The 21519-nt window shown below is 37.7% G+C and overlaps 1 protein-coding gene across 3 annotated transcripts in view; it reads right to left on the bottom strand.

Annotated features, from left to right (window-relative positions):
• Positions 1-21519, bottom strand: part of POLD3 (DNA polymerase delta 3, accessory subunit) — a 48664-nt gene that overhangs the window by 6836 nt on the left and 20309 nt on the right. For all 3 annotated transcript variants that reach the window (XR_004476808.2, XM_033405711.2, XM_004279790.4), the window contains exons 4-11: positions 21269-21308; positions 19604-19736; positions 14561-14825; positions 13395-13467; positions 10196-10361; positions 7769-7875; positions 2071-2183; positions 871-949 (exon numbers count right to left, since the gene is read on the bottom strand). Coding sequence is in view for 2 of the 3 variants with exons in the window: in XM_033405711.2 (XP_033261602.1) it covers positions 871-949; positions 2071-2183; positions 7769-7875; positions 10196-10361; positions 13395-13467; positions 14561-14825; positions 19604-19736; positions 21269-21308 (976 nt within the window). In the remaining variant the exon portion in view is untranslated. The remainder of the gene's footprint in view (positions 1-870; positions 950-2070; positions 2184-7768; positions 7876-10195; positions 10362-13394; positions 13468-14560; positions 14826-19603; positions 19737-21268; positions 21309-21519) is intronic.

Raw genomic sequence — 21519 nt, 5'->3', positions numbered from 1 at the left:
GAGAGCCAGTGTGTGGCAGGTGCCACAGGAAAGGAGAAATGACAATTCTCGGCTATCTCACTAACAAGCGGTTGAAGAGCCTAAACCCACAAATTTTTACAAACACAAAAGACAGTACCAGGATCTGAACATCTCATTGGGCCTCAAGTGCTAAATCTTAAAAGCCCCACAGAAGTCGGTCAATGTTTTAGAACAAGCTAAAACATGGCTGAAGAATCAAGCAATGACTTGAGGCCTGAATTCTAATTTCCCTCTAGGCCTCCATAGAAAGCACATGCTTTTACCTAACATGGCTTACAAGCAGGAAACATAAAGGAAGTGATTTGGAAGAGTCAGACCCCTCTATAGAACAAATGGGACAAAACACAAAGAAGACTCTTGACACTCTCTTCAGAGTCTAGTCTTCTATAGGAGCTTCTTTTCCACTGTTCAAATGTATAAAACAAACATTCAAATAAAACCCAAATGTTTCTCAATGTCTATGATTTACAATTGGTATTGTGGTTTCCATCTTGAAAGTGTTTTTTAAATATATTACTTCACATGAATCTTCACAACAATCCCACATGTAGGCAAAATGGTATTTTCCCTCCACTCCACAGATCAAGAAACTCCCCACCAGAGATGATGTGACTTTTATGCAAGATCTCAAGCATATTACCCAAACAGAAACCCAGGTATTCTGACTTTAGTTGTAGTGTTCCCTATATTCCACTACTCAAAGTGTGGGCCACAGGAAAGCAGCCCAGCACCACCTGGGGATGAATCATGTGCATATTAAAGTCTGAGGCACCCTGCTCTGTAAGGGATTAAGGTGCTCTCCATGGTAATAACTCTATCTCTGGATTTGGAGTCAAAAATTTTTCTTACCTATGCAGCCCTCCTCGTCCACAAAGGCTTTAGATTTTAGCACACGTTTTCGTTTTCTTTTGTTTTCTCCACTTGAGCCCTAAAAGATCATAGGAAGATCAGAGGATACAACATTAAATTGACCAATCAAGCTACAGAGAAAAATAACAAAAGTTTTTTACTCTATAACAATCACCCTCCAATATTCTATGACGATAAAAAGTTAAACAAGTTATCTACAAATTTCCCTTTAGGGGATCAGCCCAACCACAGACAAGTTACGCTCATTGATACTTCATTGTGAGAAGGAAAGTAGCATGTTGAGCAAAGAACTGTGTTCATTCAGTCAACAAACTTTTGTTGGGTAGTGCAGGCGTCAAGGTTAAAAAGACCAATAGGACAAGGGCCTTAGTGGAGGAGAGAGACAAAGAAAACAGACCATTGCAATCCACTGCGGTAAGGGCTTTAATGGAAGGCCACAGCAGATACTATGGAAGCACTCAGGGAAGGCCTCTAAACCAGACCAGAGGTCTCCATGGCATCCACCCTTGCCGTGGATACCTGCTAGTTCAATCCTGGCACTGCAACATTACAACTGGCTAATTTAGTATCAAAAGGTATTACTTATACCAACTTCCTTTTCTCTCCACTGGTCTTCCACCCCATTTTCTCTTCAGCTAATGAGGAAATCAGTGCAAAATTTAAATGAGTCTTAACACAATGAATTAAGGAAAACTAATATTCATAAAGGAAAAAAACCACCCATCTTCTCAGTCCTTCATTATCTACACTAACAGAATCAGACAAGAGCCAGATGAAGATCATTGAAAACTGTATTTCCCCATTTGCAGCCCTTTTCTGGAAGAGCAACAAATCTGCATAAGTTGTTTGTTCTACTCTGTCTTTCACACACTCTGCTGCAAGACTTCACTTTGCACAATGCCAACAGGAGTTGGGTGGCACAGCTGCCCTAAAGCTGGAGGGAATGAAAAACAAAAGAGCTCCCAGGATTGACTTTGGCCACATTCCTGAGATGACACCTTATGGCTGAACTCCCTCTTCAGGTGAGAAGAGAGGGAATGCCCATTCTGCACTACCTATAGGAGAGCAGGACGAGACAGGAGCCGGCTACTGACATCTGTGAAGTGTACAGCAGCGAACTAACGTAGCAGAGTAGTTTTATCCTTGGGCGATAAAGGACACATCCCAGTAAAGTTGTACCTTGACAGAAGGAGGCTCTGGCTCAGTCTTCGGCACTGGTTCAGGAGATGGAGAAGCAGGAGGAGGTGGGGATGGTGACTCAGCTTCATGAGCCCCAGGAGAATCTGGTATGACTGAAATAAGGAAACAAGCTTAGATAAGAGAACTACAGCAGTGTCTGGTACAATGCCTTCTCCACTGGCTCTCTAAACTTCCATGTCCAACAAAGGGTATTTTGCAAGCAGTAATTCAAGACAACCAAGGACTCTGCAATTATATAACTATAAATATCTTTAAAATACATATTTTATTAATTTTCATACAAAGAGAATCAAAGAATCAAGAATTATTAGAGCTGGAATATACCTTAGAGATCATCTCAGCTAAGCTTCTACTTTTATAGATAAGTCAAAGTATGAAGTTGTTTTATAAATATCCACTGATCAAAAAAAATATATATCCACTGATCATCTACCATGTGTCATGTATTTCACTTACATTATTTTACTTTATCCTCACAACAAACCTAAGAGACTAATACTATTATTCATACATTAGAGTTGAGTAAACAGAGGTTCAGAGAGGTTAGTTAACTTGTCAGGGGCACAGAGCTTGCAACTGAGGCAGGAAGTTTTAGACCCCAGTCAGTCTGATTCCATAGCCTTACTATTCCAACTATCCCATGCTACCTTACCACTCAGGGCCAGATATTTTCTCTTAAGATCAAGTAAGTGGAGATAATCCTCAGATTATATCAAATGTGAGTACCTTTCATCTGAAGAGCTACAAATCCATTACAAATATATTTAAAATACACTGACGCATCCACATTCCTTATGCTTATGTCACTAAAATTATATTGAGGGAGAATGCTTGACTAAGGCAGACAGACATAGATTCTAGCATATGAATGTGGGCAAGTTGTAAAAAAATCTCTTTGAACTTCAGTTGTATACAACAGAAATAATAGTTAACAGTGATTTTGTGACTGTGGTCTGAGGATTATTTGCCATCACTTGAGATGTATGTTAGACTGAAATTTTCCAGCTGATATTAAGAGCATAAACTGGGGAGTGGGGAAATCATCTTTGACACAATGATCACCATTACAGCTCTAACAACTAGGACTTGCTTGTTAATATGTGTTTGGGAACTACTTCTCACTTGCCTCACTGATGAGGCTTATTTTGCTACACTGAGATTAGCAGGAAAGAATATTTTAAGGAGAGAAATATTGCTATGGAAGTGGTACCACCTGAAACGACAGTACCACCACAGGGATCCTATCATTTCTGAATAGTTCCAGAAATAGTATAAGGCCCATAAGAGAGGAAGTGAAAATCCTCAGCTGACCTATTGCTTAATTACCACAAAGAAATTGCTGGTCAAGGGACTGGGTAAGCTGCTTAGCCTCACCTGCTCCCTGAATCTCCTGGCTGTATTCAAATTCTTAGCACAAGTCTTGGATCTGAAATTCTCCCAACCGATTAGGTCAGTGTTAAAAATTATGACAGTGGAGGGTTCAAGGCCAAATGACCTAAAGAGGTGAAGCAGAACAACAGCCAGAAAGAAACAATTATACACTTCAAGTATGAAATGGGCCCCAAAACTTTATAAGCTCTAGGAAATAAAAACATAAAAGGAAAGTGGTCCAGCTATTAACCAGCTCTGGGAGGCTGGAACATGATGGGAGCTCAAGGAAGCAAAAGTCCAGTCAAACCACAGAACCAAGCACACGTTTTTCTGAAGGTATAGCTATTAAGAAAGCTGTGTCACAATGTGTTACAGTGGTGGGAGTGAAGTTTATGTGGTGAGGATGCCAAAAAAAAGGAATTTTGAGTACTCTCAGTAATAAGTTTAAGAGTTCTTACTCTATTTCCAGTTCTGTAACAACTTGACTTAACCAAGGAAAACACAATCCCAGTGGCACCCTCTAAGACCCCTCTCACTGCACTGTATGGACTGTTTATCTACACTTCACCTTCAGACTCTAAGGTCCACACAGGCAGAGGCACCATGATTTCCCTAGCACTGAATATACAGTAACAATTTCTTTTAAATAAAGGAAAAGAATCATTTTCTGAACTAAATTTGGGATGATGGGCTTCTAGGTCAAGGAAGATTCAGCATATACCTCCTTCTCCCTTCCACACACCCCCAAAGAGAAACATTATAACGATAATAAAGGAAAGAAATGTTGTAACCCTCTCATAATGGGGAAGAGAACACCAGAGGAGCCAAGAGCTCTTAATGAATAAGAAATTTCAACAAATCCCTGGAAGATGGAAGGCAGATGGGAAAAAGTTGACAAGGGAAGCATCAGTCAATTAGGTGAGTCTGATAGGAGAGGTTACTATGTATTATAAAACTTGTATTTTATCTGATTTTTGAAATTGTGTACATGTATTACTTTGTTTAAAAAAATTTTTTTAAACAAAATATTTTAAGAAAGGAAGGACAGGGAAAACAACTAGAATTTTCTGGGCTTTACAAACATTAATCATTCATTTTCATAATAACCCTACAAAATCACTATTACTATTTCTGTTTTATATTGATACAACTGAGGTTCAAAGAGACTTTTTTAAAACTTGCCCACATTCATATGCTAGAATCCATGTCTGTCTACCTTAGTCTTTATTACCAAGCCAAGCATTCTCCCTCAATATATTTTTAGTGACATAAGCATAAGGAATGAGAAACCTCACTCACCCCAGGAAAGCAACCTTTGTTGGGGCAGCATAAGAGCTGTGGTAAAACTAATTGCAGGGATCCAGTAATGTAACCACTGTTTATCAGAGAGTTTTCTGGAAGAGATGGGTAACTAGGATTCCTGAAAATCATTAATAGCTTCCTTTAACCTTTAAAAAAGGGGCGGTGGGTCATTTGCTTAACATTCTCTATAAGCAATTTGCAAGGACTGAAAATGGTAGCAAGGACTGAAACATACCATTTAAAACTTTTTCCTAGCAATATAGATAGTACTCTTAATGTTGTTTCTCTCTGGGTCTGGCCTTTTCTTGCTTTACAAAGGGAGTATGTACAATAGAACTGCTAAAGGTGCTTATGACTCTGCCAGGGAGAAAGAGAAAGGAACAGTCCCTTGGGTAGAGAGTTAAGGATATGAAGTTGACGGGAATTTTCTGAGAGAAGGTACTTTCAAGTGTGTTTATTACCATTAAACGCTTACTGAATTTCAATAGGAAAAGTGGGGTGAATAATAAGAAAACTGACTCTATGTTAAGCACTGTCCCGGCACTTTTGACGCAGCATCTTATTTAATGTTCATAAAAGGCCGGCACAGTTTGTGATAACATCCCTATATGAGAGACGAGAAAACAGGAATTGATTAAGTTAAGTAATCTGCCTAAAGTCACATGGTCAGTGGTAAAGGTTAAGATTTAAACCCAGGTCTGTCTAACTGCAAAGTCTCTGCCATTTCCTCCACTCCCACTGCTCATGTACTAACTTCCAGCTGAAGACAGCATATTGAACTAATAGTGTAACAGAAATAAAACAATAATAGGTTAGAGACTGTATGAATGTTCAAAATGAAATCCCACTGGCTTTGAGACAAAGAAGAAATTTAGGAATAAAATGGCAAAGGTTTATAAATTTAGTCAGATGCCAAAAATTATCTTTGCCAGAAAAAAAAATCTGAGAGCCTCTGCTTTATATCATCTGCTATTATAGGTTGTCCACCTCTTTCACATTTCTTCTCCCTTCCAAACTAAATAACCCCACTCATATTTCTAATCACTTAAGGGTATTATTTTTGTGAGCTAAGGATCAGAACTACAGAGAATATTTCAGAAGTATGTAAAGAGTGTTCAATCAACCACAGTAATTCCTTGACTTAGAGCTGACTCCTTCACTAATACTAGAGTATCTAGTTTACTTTTTTAATGTACATTAGGATGATGGCTTCAAAGACTTTTTTAGAATCTTCTTCAAGTTCTTTTCCTGGTTGGAATTTAGGGAAAACTGTTCCAATTAGCACACATTCCTAAGTTACTTGCTAAGTTATTTTCCTGTGTGTCTGCATAGATTTGCCTCTATTTCCTTCAACTCTTAACCAGTCAGAATGTTCCTTGATGGTTGTTTCATCACACACTTGGGAATCTTCCTTTCTGTAGTCTTGGTTAAAGCATTTTGATAAATGACATGGAATGAGTATATAGCAACTGCTCCACTGGGATGGTCACAATACCCTATCCCTATCCATTCCACAGTCAATGGAAACCCTAAATCCATGGAAGAGTCAAAGATGTACCTCTGCCATAGACATATTCAACTTTCTTGTACAATTTCTTATGTATATTCATTTCTTTTGCATTACTGTCACCTGTATATATAATTTGTTTTTTCATTCACTTGAGCTAATATCCCCCCACTTTTGGGGAGCCTCTGTTACCATTTTTAGTGCTTCTTAGTTTCTGGTAAAAGTAGAATCTAACAAGTTTAGCTTTGTCCTTCAACAGCATAGCAGGTTCCTTTTTTTGCATTCATTTTTCTTTAATCTCTTTTTAGTGTCAGTTTGTTTGCTCTTGTCTACCTTTATATGAGGCTGAATCTCTTTGGACGATAGTTCCCCTGGCCATTACCAAAAATGTTTTATACTCATTAGGCCATGAATTCATGGAGAATCAATCACAGCAGCTCAAGCTTTTCACCACTGGTTCTCAAACCAGGCTTTTCAGGATCAAAGTAATCTGGCATATCAGTCCAACCCAGGTATTGTTCTCTTTGGTCTCCTCCTTTTTCTGTACACTTTCATTTACACATTTTGGGAAGGATAATTGAACTGGCTCTTAGAATAATTGATATTCTTTTAAAAGGCACATTAATTTTTCAGGCAAGACTCTTGCCCTTATTCTGTTCGCTTATTGTATAACAGTGTCTACAACTTAAAACTGGAAGGGTTCACAGTGTCATTCCCTCTCAACAATGACCATACAGATTCTTCATCTTAGCATGGTTTTACTTATGTGGTACAAAACACCACCAATACCCCGATGCCTACAATATCACCCATTTTATAAGATTCACATGAAGGTACCCAAAGGAAGAGCTCCATTTTATTTTTTAAAAAAGAAAACGTCCTTGTTAATAAATGTAATAATCCTTATTCTCTTTCCCTTTGTGTTTGCTACTTTGACAAATTACCATAAGATTATGGTTCTTGTCAAAAGGTTAAAGTAGCTTTTAAACAGAAATAGGTACACTGTGTCTCTCAGTGCTAGGATTACTATTGTCACTGTGACCCATAATAAGTAAATTTTTAGCTCCTTGAGCCTAAAATCATCATAATAAGAACTGACCCTTCTGTGGACCAAATGTTTGTGTTCCCTCAAAATTTATATATTGAAGCCCTAATCCCCAATACGATAGAAGTAGGAGGCGGACCTTTGGGAGATAATTAAGTCTCGAGGATAGGGCCCTCATGAATGAGATTAGAGACACAAGAAAGATGATTTCTCTCTTTGCCACGGAGGATACAGCAAGAAGGTGTCTGTCTACAAATGAGGAAGAGAGCTCTCACCAGGAACTGAATCAGCAGACACCTTGATTTTGGACTTCTTAGCCTTCAGAACTGAGAGGAATAAATTCCTGTTGTTTAAGCCTCTCAGTCCATGGTATTTTTTGTTATAGCATCCCAAACTGACTGAGACAATCCCACTAGCCAAAAATTAAAATTTAAAAAATTAGCAATGCCCACCTTCATCTTCACTGCTATCAGACTCAGGAAGTTTGATTCTTCTCCTCTTTTTCTTCATGTTTTCAGTTTCTTTTGTCTCATCATCAGATACCTCCACTTGCTTCCTCCTGTTGCCATTCGGGAATAATTTAAGCATGTTACACAAAATAAAAACATAAGTATTCATGTGTTACTGTCAGCCTGGCTTCATAACTCATGATCTTAATTCCAGAGGGTAGAAAGTAAGAGTCATAATAGACCCATAAGGATACTCTGCTAACTGACCACAGCTAGGTCACTTCATGGGGTAACCAGAATAAAAACTTTCTCTAGCTCTCTAAAGACCACTGTAAGCTACTTACCAAGTTATTGAAAAATTTTCCAAATTCCTTCTTACTTCCCCTACTGGCCTTTCAATCATTCAACAAGCATTAAATAAGCAGCTACTACCTACATAAAGACTTTTTGCTAAATGCTCAGATGCAAAGATCAAGAAAATACTGTTGTTCTAAAGCTCTGGCAGGAAAAATGGGCATAAATACCACTAACTATAAAATACAATGTGATAAATTTTACTGGACAAATAACCTAGATCCATCTTGACATTATTTAGCTCCTCTGTCTGGATACTCCACCACACTATTCATTCAATCAACAATAATTTATCAAGGGCCTAGTGTGTGTTATAGATACAAATAAGTACAAGACATAGTTTTTACCTTCAATCTTATTTCTTATGTAACTAAATATCAACTTATTTTTCTACCTTAAGCTAGAAAAATAACAAATTAAACCCAAAATAAGTAGAAGGAAATAATAAAGAGCAGAAATCAATGAAATAGAAAATGTTAAAAGATAAAAGTTATTTTTCAAGAAAAGATTAATAAAATTAGTAAGACTTTTACAAGACTGATAATGAGAAAAGTATACATTATCAATGTTAGGAATGAATGAAGAAATCTATAGTGATACCTACAGATTCCATAGATACTCAAAGAATAAGGCTATATATATTATAAACATTTTTATGCCAATAAACTCAACAACTCAGATGAAATTCCTTTAAAAACACATTCAAAATTGACCCCAAAAGAATAAGAATATTTGAATAGCTCTATTTAAAGAAATCAAATTCATAATAAAAATTTTCCCACAAAGTAAACTCCAAGCCTGGGTCCACTGGTGAATTTTATCAAACTTTTATGAAAGAAACAATACATACCTTACACAAACTCTTTTGGAAAACAGAGGAGGAGGAAACTCCTCTCAACTGATTGTATGAAATGGGCATAACTTTGATACTGAAATCTGACAAAGACATTACCAGCCAAGAAATTAACTGATTATAGCCCCCATAAATATAGATGCAAAGAATTCTTAACATAACATTAACAAATCGAATCTAGCAATATATAAAAAGGATAATACATCATGACCAAGTGGGGTTTATCTCAAGAATGCAAGGCTGGTTTAACATTTGAAAACCAGTCAGTGTAATCCACCACATTAACAGAAACACCATACGATCGCCTCAATAAATGCAGAAAAAGTATCTGTCAAAATTCAACACCCATTCATAAAACATTTCAGCAAACTAGGAATAGAAAAGACTTCCTGAATCTGGTAAAGGGCATCTACTAAAAACATACAGTTAATGTCCTACTTGGTGGTGAAATCCTGAATGCATTCCTGGCAATAACCATCAACAGCGAGTGTCGTACCCATCGTTAGAAACATTTTAATCCATCCCTATCACATGTTCCTAGGAGGTGAGGCCCACTGGACAGAGAGCTCTGACCCTCTGAAACGTCAGCATTTTGTTGATGTTTTCTAATAGCGTAGCCCCAATCTTGCCACAAAAGTCAAGTATGTCTAGGCCTATCAGTGCTGACAGTGTCCTTTAGAATTTCTTTCAACAGACTAGCTCCTACCAACTATGAGGTAGTGTCTCAAATTCCTGGATTCATTTTTAACAGCTTGTGTGCTTTTTATTTTCTTTTCTAATTACATTTTACCACTTGAAAAATAAACTCATTGATATAAAAAGAAAACAAAGAACTTTTTCTCTTAAATTTCACTGGAAACAGTAACCCCTCATTTGGCAATCTGAGGTGAAAAACAGACACAGAGACATACAATCAGGCACGCTTATGCCATGTCCACAAATATAAAATGAAGTAAAGGAGAAGACAATCAATTTAAACGCAATGGGGCCCAAAAAACTGGCTTTGGGCTCTAAATCATCTGAACTGGCTGATTCAAGTTCTGCTTCACTAGACAAGCTATGGAGCTTCTCTCTTCATTTTGGTTATGCAGCTGTATCCCTAAGCCTATCCCTAGTAGGATTTAGTGCTCAGCTGAAAACTGCCTGCTTGTCAATAAGCCCAAAAAGACCTTCTCACCCCCAGCAGAGACACTCTTCCCCCACAAGTAACAAAATTTTCCTACCTTTTTTTTTCCTTCTGCTGCATCTTAACAGGCTCTGCTTTTTTGCTAGATTTCTTCAGGCCCACAGGGGCTGCCAGCTTTGGTTCAGTGACAGACAGTGGAGGTTGCTCCACTTTTTTTTCTTCTTTCACTGCTTGTTCTGAATCCAAATTGACTTTAATTTTATCTGTAAATAAAGTATAGCAGACGACATATAACCCCATCGTGCAATATTAATCTATCATTCCTTTGACAGTTTACTAGGTGCCAGGTAATATATTAGGCACAGGGGCTAAAGGGATAAAAAACAGTCCCTGTCCTAACAGAGCTCATGGTCTAGTCAGAGAACATTTCTCCTTTCCAACTACCACTCTAGCTATAACTGTTTTCATTTCTGCCTCCTGCTAATCCCTCATTATATCACAGCCCCCAAGCCAAATGATAGTAAACGTAGCACTTAGAAAAAAATGAATACAACTTTATGAAGTACCAACATTCTCATTTGTTAGATGAGGAAATTAAGAGTCAGAGGGATTAAAAGATGTTTCCCAAGAGTATGCAGCTTATGAATTCTGAAAACAGAAAAGCATCTCCTTTGTATACGCAAAAAAATATGAAACACCTTTTTAAGCAAAGAATGATAACAGATGATGACTTTTTAATTTTGTCACCAATAATTTTTTGAAATATATAAAGCATTAAGGTTTTTCTTACTGAAACAGAATTCATATCATAAAATTTACCCTTTTCAAGTGTACAATTCAGTGGTTTTTAATTGCAACAACACCACCATCCAATTTTAGAACATTTCATCACCCCTAAAAGAAACCCTGTACCCATTAGCCATCACTCTCCAACCCATCCCTTAACAACCACTAATATACTTTCTGTCTCTATAGATTTGCCTATTCTGAACATTTTGTGTAAATGAAATCATATAACATGTGGCCTTCTGTGTTTGGCTTCATTTATTTTGCATAACATTTCAAGGTTCATCCATGTTGTAGCATGTATCAGTATTTCATTCCTTTTCATGGCTGAAAAATATTCCATCATATGGATATATCACATATCATTTAACCATTCATCACATGATAGACCTTCTTGGTTATTATGAATAATGCTGCTATGAACATTTGTACAAGTTTTTGTGTGAACACACAGTTTTAATTCACTTGAGTAGATACCTAGGAGTGGAAGTGCTGGGTAAATATGTTTAATTTTTTGAAGCACTGCCACACTGTTTTCAAAGTGAGCACATCATTTTACATTCCCTACAGCAATGTATGAGGGTTCAATTTCTCCACATTCTTGCTAACACTTGTTATTGTCTGGCATCTAGTTTTAAATGGTTCAAATACCAACAATCAACTCTTCATCCAGCTCTAAAGCTTCATTTTCATTGCACTGATCTTGTCATGTGTCAAATACAATAAAAACATTCATAATTTTACTCTAAACATTAAGCCTTGAAAAAAAATCTGTTAAATAAATCAGCTTTGTAAGCCATTCTTTTAATTAAGTGAATATTTCATTCCTTTATTTTATCCACGTTTCCCCCCTCCCTCTATTACATTCTATCATAATATCCTGTTACTCTCTGCCTAGCTATTACAATCATTAAGTATTTTATTTTTTCTGTATTTATTTGTCTTTCTATTCCAGTAGAATATAAGGGCCATGAGGACATTTTCTGCATTGTATCACTAGTGCATAACAGTGCCAAGCATGTAGTAGGTGCTCAATAAATATTTGCTAAATAAACACATGAATAAATAAATGTATACTTCTGTTTGACTTTTACAATTTGCAGTCATGTTTTATGTATTTTAGAAATAATAGTAATTTTTAAATTCACTGGCTTTTAAGGTTACAAACATATTAAAAACAACAACAACAAATAAACATGTGGGCCCCATCAAAGTTGCCAAGAAACCACACAATCTGATTGGGTATAGTGGACTAGCACCAGGCGTGCAGGCCAGTGACATTAGCATGACATATTTTCACAGAAGTAGGGAGCCCTCCTTATGCACTGTGCCTGCAGTAATACAATCATGCCTCCCAATAACCTGAAAGTAGCAATTTTTCAATATTTTTTCATAACATAAAGATGTTCTCTGATAGCATTTTTTTTTTTTTGTGCAAGCCAATTTTTTTTTAAATTTTTTTATTTATTTATTTATGGCTGTGTGGGTCTTCGTTTCTGTGCGAGGGCTTTCTCTAGTTGTGGCAAGTGGGGGCCACTCTTCATCGCAGCGCGCAGGCCTCTCACTATCGCGGCCTCTCTTGTTGCAGAGCACAGGCTCCAGACGCGCAGGCTCAGTAGTTGTGGCTCACGGGCCCAGTTGCTCCGTGGCATGTGCGATCTTCCCAGACCAGGGCTCGAACCCGTGTCCCCTGCATTGGCAGGCAGATTCTCAACCACTGCGCCACCAGGGAAGCCCTCTGATAGCTTTTATGGCAAATAAAAAAAACTATTACCCCAATCTGTCCCCTAACTACCATTTTGACCATCACAGAAAAGCAGATTTCTGACTAATTTTACTTGCATAGGCATGTAAAAAACTGCTTCCCACAAAATCTTCGTAAAGTGCTATGCTCCAAGAAGTGTGCCATAATTATCCTGCAACTCCTGCATTGTTCCTGGTATTCTGGCCACATACCCCCAGGGGATGTGTACTTGATACGAGAAGTACAAAAATATGTAGTTATTGGTTCTTTCTATATGAAAAAATCCTCTCTCTCTCTCTCTCTCTATATATATATATATATTTTTACATCTTTATTGGAGTATAATTACTTTACAATGGTTAAATATATTTTTTTAAATAAAGGAGATTTGCTTTCTCAAAAAGTAAATATTTATAAATGGCCATTATAAATAAACTTCTCTTTTATTTTAAACACCCATTTTCAAGAACACTATAAAACAAATATTTAATTCTCTTTTCAAGGCAGGAAGTAAAAACAGAAATAAGTAAACTACCCTCCAGGATATCTCGACTGAACCCAGCTCACCCATAAAATCTATTGTTCCAGTTGGTTATATTCATCAACATATAGATCTGTATACTACAAGTTTATGTTAGGATGCGGGAATGCCACATGGGAGTGTGTTAGATAGGTTAAAAACTGGACAAGGTGGCTTTCACCTCAGATATAATGTTATTATATTAACATTCATATATTAGTCAAAGGAAGGTAAGAACATGCTTACTCATAGCAGCTTTTCCAAAAAAATTGCTTATCGCATTCCCTTTCCCTGGTGGCTTGTTGCCTACCGAAGATGCCTAAAAGCATAGAAAAACAAAACACACATGATTTTTTTTTCTAATGTTTAGGCTGTTCTTCAAGTAGCAGTCAAAAAATCTCTTCACTAGAAGAGCACACTCTCATGATCATACAGTCTCTATGTTATTATGCCAAAATGTGTAGGCACTAGATATAAGAACAAATCCAGACCAGATAGTATTTGGTGTTAATCGCCAAAGCTTAGTTTTCCCCGGTTTTTATAAAATTATTATTCATGAATATGGCTAAACTTATTTAGAGTACATTTAAAAACTACTTAGTTTGACAGAATTAAAACACATCAGAGGCAACATGGTACAAAATGGGGAAAAACCTCCAAAACATTACATTTGTAATCATCCTAAGTGGAATGCTAAATGCTGATTCCACCACGTAATAGCAATATGACATCCAAATTACTTAACAAGATGATAATGATAATGTCTCCCTCACAGAAGCGATAAGAGGATTTAAGCAAAGACCAAACTATTGGCACTCAGTAGGAGTCCTATAATTGTCAGTGCTTTCCCTCTCCCTCTCCTCTCCTTTCCCAAAGTGGAAGCTTTAAAATGACAATAATGGTAGTAATAATAATGGCAATAATTATGCTTTTCTAGATTATTTTTAATAGTATGAGACTTTTCTTAAGTCAACGCACTTAAGTTAGTTGAGATGACTGAACAATAAAAAACTAAGGAAAGGGATGAAAGAAAAAAACAAGAAAAATTCATTAAATAGAATGAGAATGTTAAATACACTGGCAAAGCCCAAAATATAGATGTTCCCAAATAACATACTGCTAATATACAATTCTTTGCATTATTTCAACTGGGTCTCACAATAAGCTTATGATGTGTACAGGGCAGGCATTACATTTTACAGGAGAATCTGAGGCTTGGTGAGAAGCATTATCGAAAGAAAAAGGACTGCTTCAGGTGAGAGTATCAAGAACTAAAGGATTTACACTAAAGCAGAAAAAACAGAACTAAATATCAGAACCTTAAATAATTAAACTACTACCACTGGAATTATTAAATGCTTTTCTAGTTACCCATTCTGAGCTGTAAAAGCATATTTTTAAAGAAGACTTACATTCGTTACTTCTTTAGCCTCTGTTTTGGTTTCCTTGTTGGCATCTTGGGTTTTAGAAGCAGCTTTAGAAGCAAACATGCCCATGATTCCTTTGGGCTGCTGGGAACTCTGTTTGGGGATAGGTGGGCCATGACCATTGGTGGTCAACTCATTACTAGCTTGTGGCTCAGGTGATACCGGAAGATCTGACTGCTCAAACTTTTCAAAAGATGAGGATTCAGCAGGAGCTCTAGGGACGGCAGCTGCACACTGGATGGCACTAAACCTGAGGACAGAAATGTTACATTAAATTAACTGATGTCAACATCAAACCTTATTTTTAAACTCTTGTTTCTTCCCCACAATACTTTCTAACCCTAATACTATAAAATTAGAAAATTTTAGAACTAGAATGGATTTTAGAAATTAGTTTGTGCAACAAGTACTGGAGAGGAGTGAGTGAATTATACATCTCGTTAGTAATAAAACTAAGATTGGAAGGTGTCTTCTACCAAGCCATATGGGTATTCTTGCTTTTTTGAAAAAAGCATCCTAATTCAAAATAGTAAGAATATACCAAACAATAATAAAACATTAGTAATTTCACCATCTTTGGTAAACCAAATGGTTATCTCTTGTTTTTAAAGACCTTCAACATATAGGGCTAGCAATACCATAAATACTGACTGAATCAAAATTAAGAGCTTTAAATATTAACAAATTTCCTGGCAACTCTCCTGGCCAGAATGGATCACGCTTTAAAACATGGAATAAGCTGGGAACAGAGCCACTGGCTTCTATAACCTGTGGTCCTTTAAAGTCACTTATTTAATAATTTATAATAATCCCAACTAACAGCACCAGACAAGTATGCCCATAGCTAAGTGAAGAAATTTGGAACAATTTGCATGACGTATTAAAGGGAACATTCATCTCTTCTTCTCTAATGACTGTAGATGCGCCTGTTTCACAAAAATCCATGATGTAATGTCCTACATTGTGAATGGGTAACTGATCCAGCCTTGTCAAACAGTTGTACTTAAAGCAAAGTTTTCCAACGTTTCCTAACAAAGAAGAACATTTTATTTCCCTCAGTCTTTTGCTTATTGAGGGTAGGTAAGAGCTCCTTGAAGGTAAGTATATTATTCACCTTTTGTATTTCAGGCACCCAGTATAAGACCTGGCACAGGGAAATACAGGTTGAAAGAAAGATTATTTAAGTCACTGAAAGTGAGGCTTCTGGCTTCTCTCCTTTCTTTAGTGTATCATCTCAACTTGGGGTGGGAGAAGATGGAGGTTAAGAAACTATGTGGTGATAGCAATTATCTTACAGATCAACCTGGCACAACTCTGAGATTAACTGGCCTAAGATAAAAAATCCCTGATAATATCACTTAATTTCTGAAGTAACTTTAGGCTGAACAGCCCTGAGCTAGAGTCCACAGCTCCAAAAACCTTCCACTGATTTATTACAGTCCACATAGAAAACTCCACATTAACACAAATATTTTGTGCATCAGAGTTAAGAACAGACGGAAATCATTTCCTTTCACTCACCACTCTTCCTCTCTGGCCCTGCAGTGCTTCCATGTACAGGGAAAGAGAGCAATGTTTTATTTCATTGTCAACATCTAAAGTTGGCCCCGAGACAAGTCTTTCTCCATTTGGTCTACATTCCACACCTTAGGGTCAGGACCAGGAATTGGCAATGAGGAAGAGACCAGGTTAGGCTGGGAACATGTCCGAAGAGAGAAGAATCTGCTCAATCTAAAATTTCAACTTTCTTCCTGTCACAACACTTCTTAAAACACATGAAACAATGTGTCAGATCTCAGTTGGCCCATGATTCTCAGGACCAAATACAAACTTCTTTACTGGAGATAAATTCCTCACGTTTCTACCGAGGATACTTTAAGTATTTAAGTAAAGTTTCATTAAAGTGCTTCCTACTATCACATTTGTACTTGCCATGTTTATTTTAGCGGTCCCTATGCAAATTTCATTGTGGACTTTTGAGTCACTTTTATTCTTGTTTGCTTACTTACTAGATACAACAGAACTGATTTTTAGAGTTTGACATACCACTAGATTTTAATACAGATTATTTTTGAAATCTAATAATACAACTTACATAAACATATCTGGGTGTTAATGTTTTCTTATAATCCTTCCCTAAAAGACACCAGACATAAATTACTCTTTAGCTGTATATTCATTATTTATCTAATAAATATTTGTGTGTCTATTATACTTAAGGTTTTGAGCTGAAGGAAAAAAAAGAACCAATGTCTACCATTAATTCACTCAACAATTATTTACTTTATGCTTACCATTTGCCAGGCACCATTTTGGGTATACAGTGGTTAACAAAATAGACATGATCCCTATGCTCATGGAACTTACAGAAATTATTTTTGGCAATCCTATACCTATTTCTCCTCAAGGACCCAACTTTATCAGTTATCCCATCCCCCCCGAGTATCTTCAACCATTTCTTCTTTTTATAGCTCTTTCCTAATAATACAAGTTCAAGGCATTCTCAACTTTAAAAATGTATAGGGCTTCCCTGGTGGCGCAGTGGTTGGGAGTCCGCCTGCCGATGCAGGGGACACGGGTTCGTGCCCTGGTCCGGGAGGATCCCACACGCCCCGGAGCGGCTGGGTCTGTGAGCCATGGCCGCTGAGCCTGTGCGTCCGGAGACTGTGCTCCACAACGGGAGAGGCCACAACAGTTAGAGGCCCACGTACCGCAAAAAATAAAAAAATAAATAAATAAATAAAAACGTATATATATCCTCCCTGAGCCTCAATTCCTCTGTAGCAGGTTACCTCTCTTTTTCCTCCATCTTACCGTCAAATTTCCTGGAAAGTTGTCCCTATCTGCTATCTTCCTTATATCCCGATCTACCCAGTTGACCAGAAGCTGGTTGCTCCACTGAAACTGCTGTTACCAAGGCCATCACTTTTCAGTTCCTGTTTTACTCAGCTTCTCAGCAAGGTTTGATATTGTCAACCAGTCCCTCCTTCTTGAAACTCCCTTCTTAGTTTTTAGAACTCCAGACACTCTCATGATTTTCCTCTTATTTCTGGCTGCTCCCTCTTAGGTCCCTCTTTTCTGCCCACCCCTTAAAAAACAGCTGTCACTTAAATAGTGCTTACTGTGTGCCAAGCACTGTTCTAAGTGCTTTACATATATTAATTCATTTAAACCTCTACAACCCTGAGGCTGATACTAATTTTATTAGTTTCATTTCACTGATGAGGAAACTCAAGCAGAGAGGTTAAATAATTTGCCCAAGGGGTTACACAGCTAGCAACTGTGCCTAGAGTTTAATAACTTTCTGCCCTTCTTTCAGTCTATGCATTCTCTCTGCATGACTGTATCTACTGCTGTAGCCCAATTAATTATCTATTTTCTCTGATTCCAAAATCTCTCTCTTTACCCTCAGATTTCTCTCCTTAGCTCTAGACTCCCCTATCTATTGCAAAGGACACCTCCACTTGGACTCCCCACAGGGTACTAAAACTGAACATGTCCAAAGCCAATTCATCATTTTTCCCTTCTCCCAAAGCCTGCTCCTCCTCATATGTTCCTCTTCTTAGTGATGGTACCATTATCCATCCAGCAATTCAAGCCAGAAACACGGCCATCATCCTTAACACCATGAACCCCGCCCCCATCCCCACCATACACACTCTCCTGGTCCCTAACCACTACCACACCATCCAGGTTTTGATGGTATGGCCCTTTAACCTCTGTACCTCTCCATTTCCAACACCACTACTATGCTTCAGGTAACTATCATCTCCACCTTGAATCACTGCAACAGTTCTCCTTCCTGATGGCCTTGCCTTCAGATTATTCCCTTCAGATCCATTTTCACCATCATAGAGTGATATTTTTATGATGCAATTCTCATCATTTCAATCATCTGCTTCAAAATCTTCAGTGGCTCCCCTGTGCCCTTGGAATAAAGCCTCAACTCTTTATCCTAGTAGTCAAGCATAGAGTCTGATTCCTTGCATCATTATTTTCTGCCTCTCACTCTAATTTCCAGCCATAGAATACTGTGGTTCTGCACAAGCACCACGTGTTCTCTCAGCCTTGTCCTTACTCTCCCACTTCCCTCTGACTGGCTACTTCTACTAGGCCTTCAGGCCTCAACTTCAATGCCGTACCCTTCAAGAAGCCACCTCTGTCTTGACTCCTCACTCCACGCCAACCAAAAAGGGGGGATGAGTGTCCCCCAATATCCTCCCACACTCTTATTCATATTGTAGCACTGTCACACTATACTGTAATTGCCTCCCATAGGATCATCAAGCAGGTAATGGACCATATTCACTCTATAGTATGTGGCATGTCACACGTACTCATCAGCTCTTTGTTGAATTAATTCAAATTATTCTGCTTAGTACCTATCAAAGTAGTAGGTGCTCACTATATGTCTAGGGATCTGGCCTGAACCTTCCATACAAAGTAGGCATTTGACCAAAGCTCAAAAGAGTTTAAGTAACTTGTCCAAATCTCCTGGGCCATGAGCAACAAAGCCAAAAATCAAGCCCATGATCATCAATTTCCAAAACCCATGTGCATTATAGTCCACCTCCTCCCTGTGCTGTGAAAGATACAAAAGATGAACAAGATCTGATCCTGGCTGTGGAAGATCAACTGATTTTGGATGGAAGGTAGAGGAATATTAAATTAGGAATAGTTTTTTGAAGGATAACATTTGAACTGGCTCTTGACAGATGGGTAGGATTTAGACAAGCAGAGACTGGGGTAAAGGAGTAATGAGGGGGCCCAACAAACAACATTTCTGGTAGTAGTGACAGGATAAATACATGAGAAATAGATTTATGGGGAGTCTACTGAGGTTTTCAGTATGGGTTGTAGCTGCTATTTTTCACCTTATGATGCACTAATAAAACCAGGCATGTGTCTTACTGCAAGATAAATGGGGTTTTACTAGACTTGGCGTTCACTCTTAAGAGGCAGCCACTGTGTAAACATCTTACAAAATCAATTCGTAAAGAAGCCCACAAGAAACATTAAGGAGCTCACTTGCTGCAGTTCTGCAAGTTGCTTTTAAGGATGTCATAGTCGGTATTGAACAGAGGCCCACTGTCCTTTAGCATGGCTTTCTGGATGCTGTACACATGTACACTGGCAGTCACAGCTAGCTTGGACTTCACTGCTACAAGTCAACAGGAAAAGCAGTCTGTTAATACACAAACTTCATAGCATGTGGGGAGTTTAACAAGAAACCCTTCTGCATTAAAACCATTTGTAATCTGTGGTGGTCCAAAAAGCTCTAAAAGGCCAAACAGTATTATATACAGTATGATATCAACTCTTCTGTCTGTGACAAGGACATTATGAAAGGTAGGTGGTGGTGAGTCAGTTCTAAGTACAGTACTGTGAAGGTATCACTCATCCAGTGGACACTCAGTAAATATTAATGAATAATTGATGATACTATGATGTGGTTTTTTTTTCCCCCCAGTCAGGGAAGAATCTTATACTCTAGCATATAAACATAGCAACTGAGGAATAAGTAATTTCTGAGAAGTCTCGCTTATATAATTCAATTTTAGTTTACAAAAAGAAACTCTATATAACAAAAATACTACTAACCAGATGAGTCTGCAGAGGAAATACAGAAAAGAACATCACAAGAACAAATTTTAGGTTCCATGAAGGAAGGGACCATGCCTAACTTGTTCCAAGTCTCTAGTGCCTAGCACAGAGCTTGACACAGATTACATACTCACTATGTATCTACTGAATGAATAAATCTACCACTGTGGGAATTCAGAAAGAAAATATTGGACATTTCCACCATTTTAAATACCTCAAAGTTAATTTATAAGAAAACAACTCCACTGGTAGGCATCTTTATATACAAAGTACAACACTGCAGGTTTTGTCTTGAGACATAATCCAAGATCATGTGGCTGACTATTACAAAATTCCTTTGAATTGGGTATTAAAAAATAGAACAGTAGCATTAATAGTCTTGAAATGGGTAGACGAATTTAATTTAGAAGTTATACTAAGTTCTTCTGACTTCAGAAAAGCATTCTTTAATTTTCTTCCTAAAAAAACTGTTATGGAACACAACACAATATTTAGAGACCATTGTCTTTTGACAGTTGATGAGGTGTTCCATATGGTATTCATAGTAGTTTTTTACATGTCTGTCACAGTTTTGAAATCCCATGATAAAAGCGCTTTATTAATGTCAGCAGCCATTGGCCTTAAAAATGGGAAATTAGTGTAGTATCATATTTTAACATGTTTCAGAAATTACTAATAAAAAGAATACATGGCTCTCCAGTAAAACAGCTAAATGTATATGAGATGTTAATGACACTGATGCCATAAGAGAAAAAACTTGGGCTTCCCTGGTGGTGCAGTGGTTGAGAATCTGCCTGCCAATGCAGGGGACACGGGTTCGAGCCCTGGTCTGGGAAGATCCCACATGCCGCGGAGCAACTAGGCCCGTGAGCCACAACTACTGAGCCTGCGCGTCTGGAGCTTGTGCTCCACAACAAGAGAGGCTGCGACAGTGAGAGGCCCGCACGCCGCGATGAAGAGTGGCCCCCGCTCTCCGCAACTAGAGAAAGCCCACACACAGAAATTTAGACCTAACACAGCCAAAAATAAATAAATAAATTTATTTTTTTTAAAAAAAGGAAAAACTTGCTAGATCGCTATAATACTTACCTTCCAATTTATCTTCTCTCACTACTGCAACCTTGTGGCACTGTAACAAAATAACACTTCATTGGTATTTAAAGTAGTACAACTTGCAATTTTAACGTTTCCTTGCCAAAAATTCATTTGCACTTGGATATGAAATCAGCAACATTAGGTACCCCTGAAAATGTATGTTACAGTTTAATAAAGTCAGACACATTTTTAACTTGCTTACTTTGAAACTTCTCAATCAGGTTAAGCAAAGTGAGAGAGTGTAG

This window comes from Orcinus orca, chromosome 8, assembly GCF_937001465.1.
Source record: "Orcinus orca chromosome 8, mOrcOrc1.1, whole genome shotgun sequence".
Lineage (NCBI taxonomy): Eukaryota > Metazoa > Chordata > Mammalia > Artiodactyla > Delphinidae > Orcinus > Orcinus orca.
The sequence above is the reverse complement of the archived record's forward strand: the minus strand, read 5'-3'. Positions and strand labels throughout refer to the sequence as shown.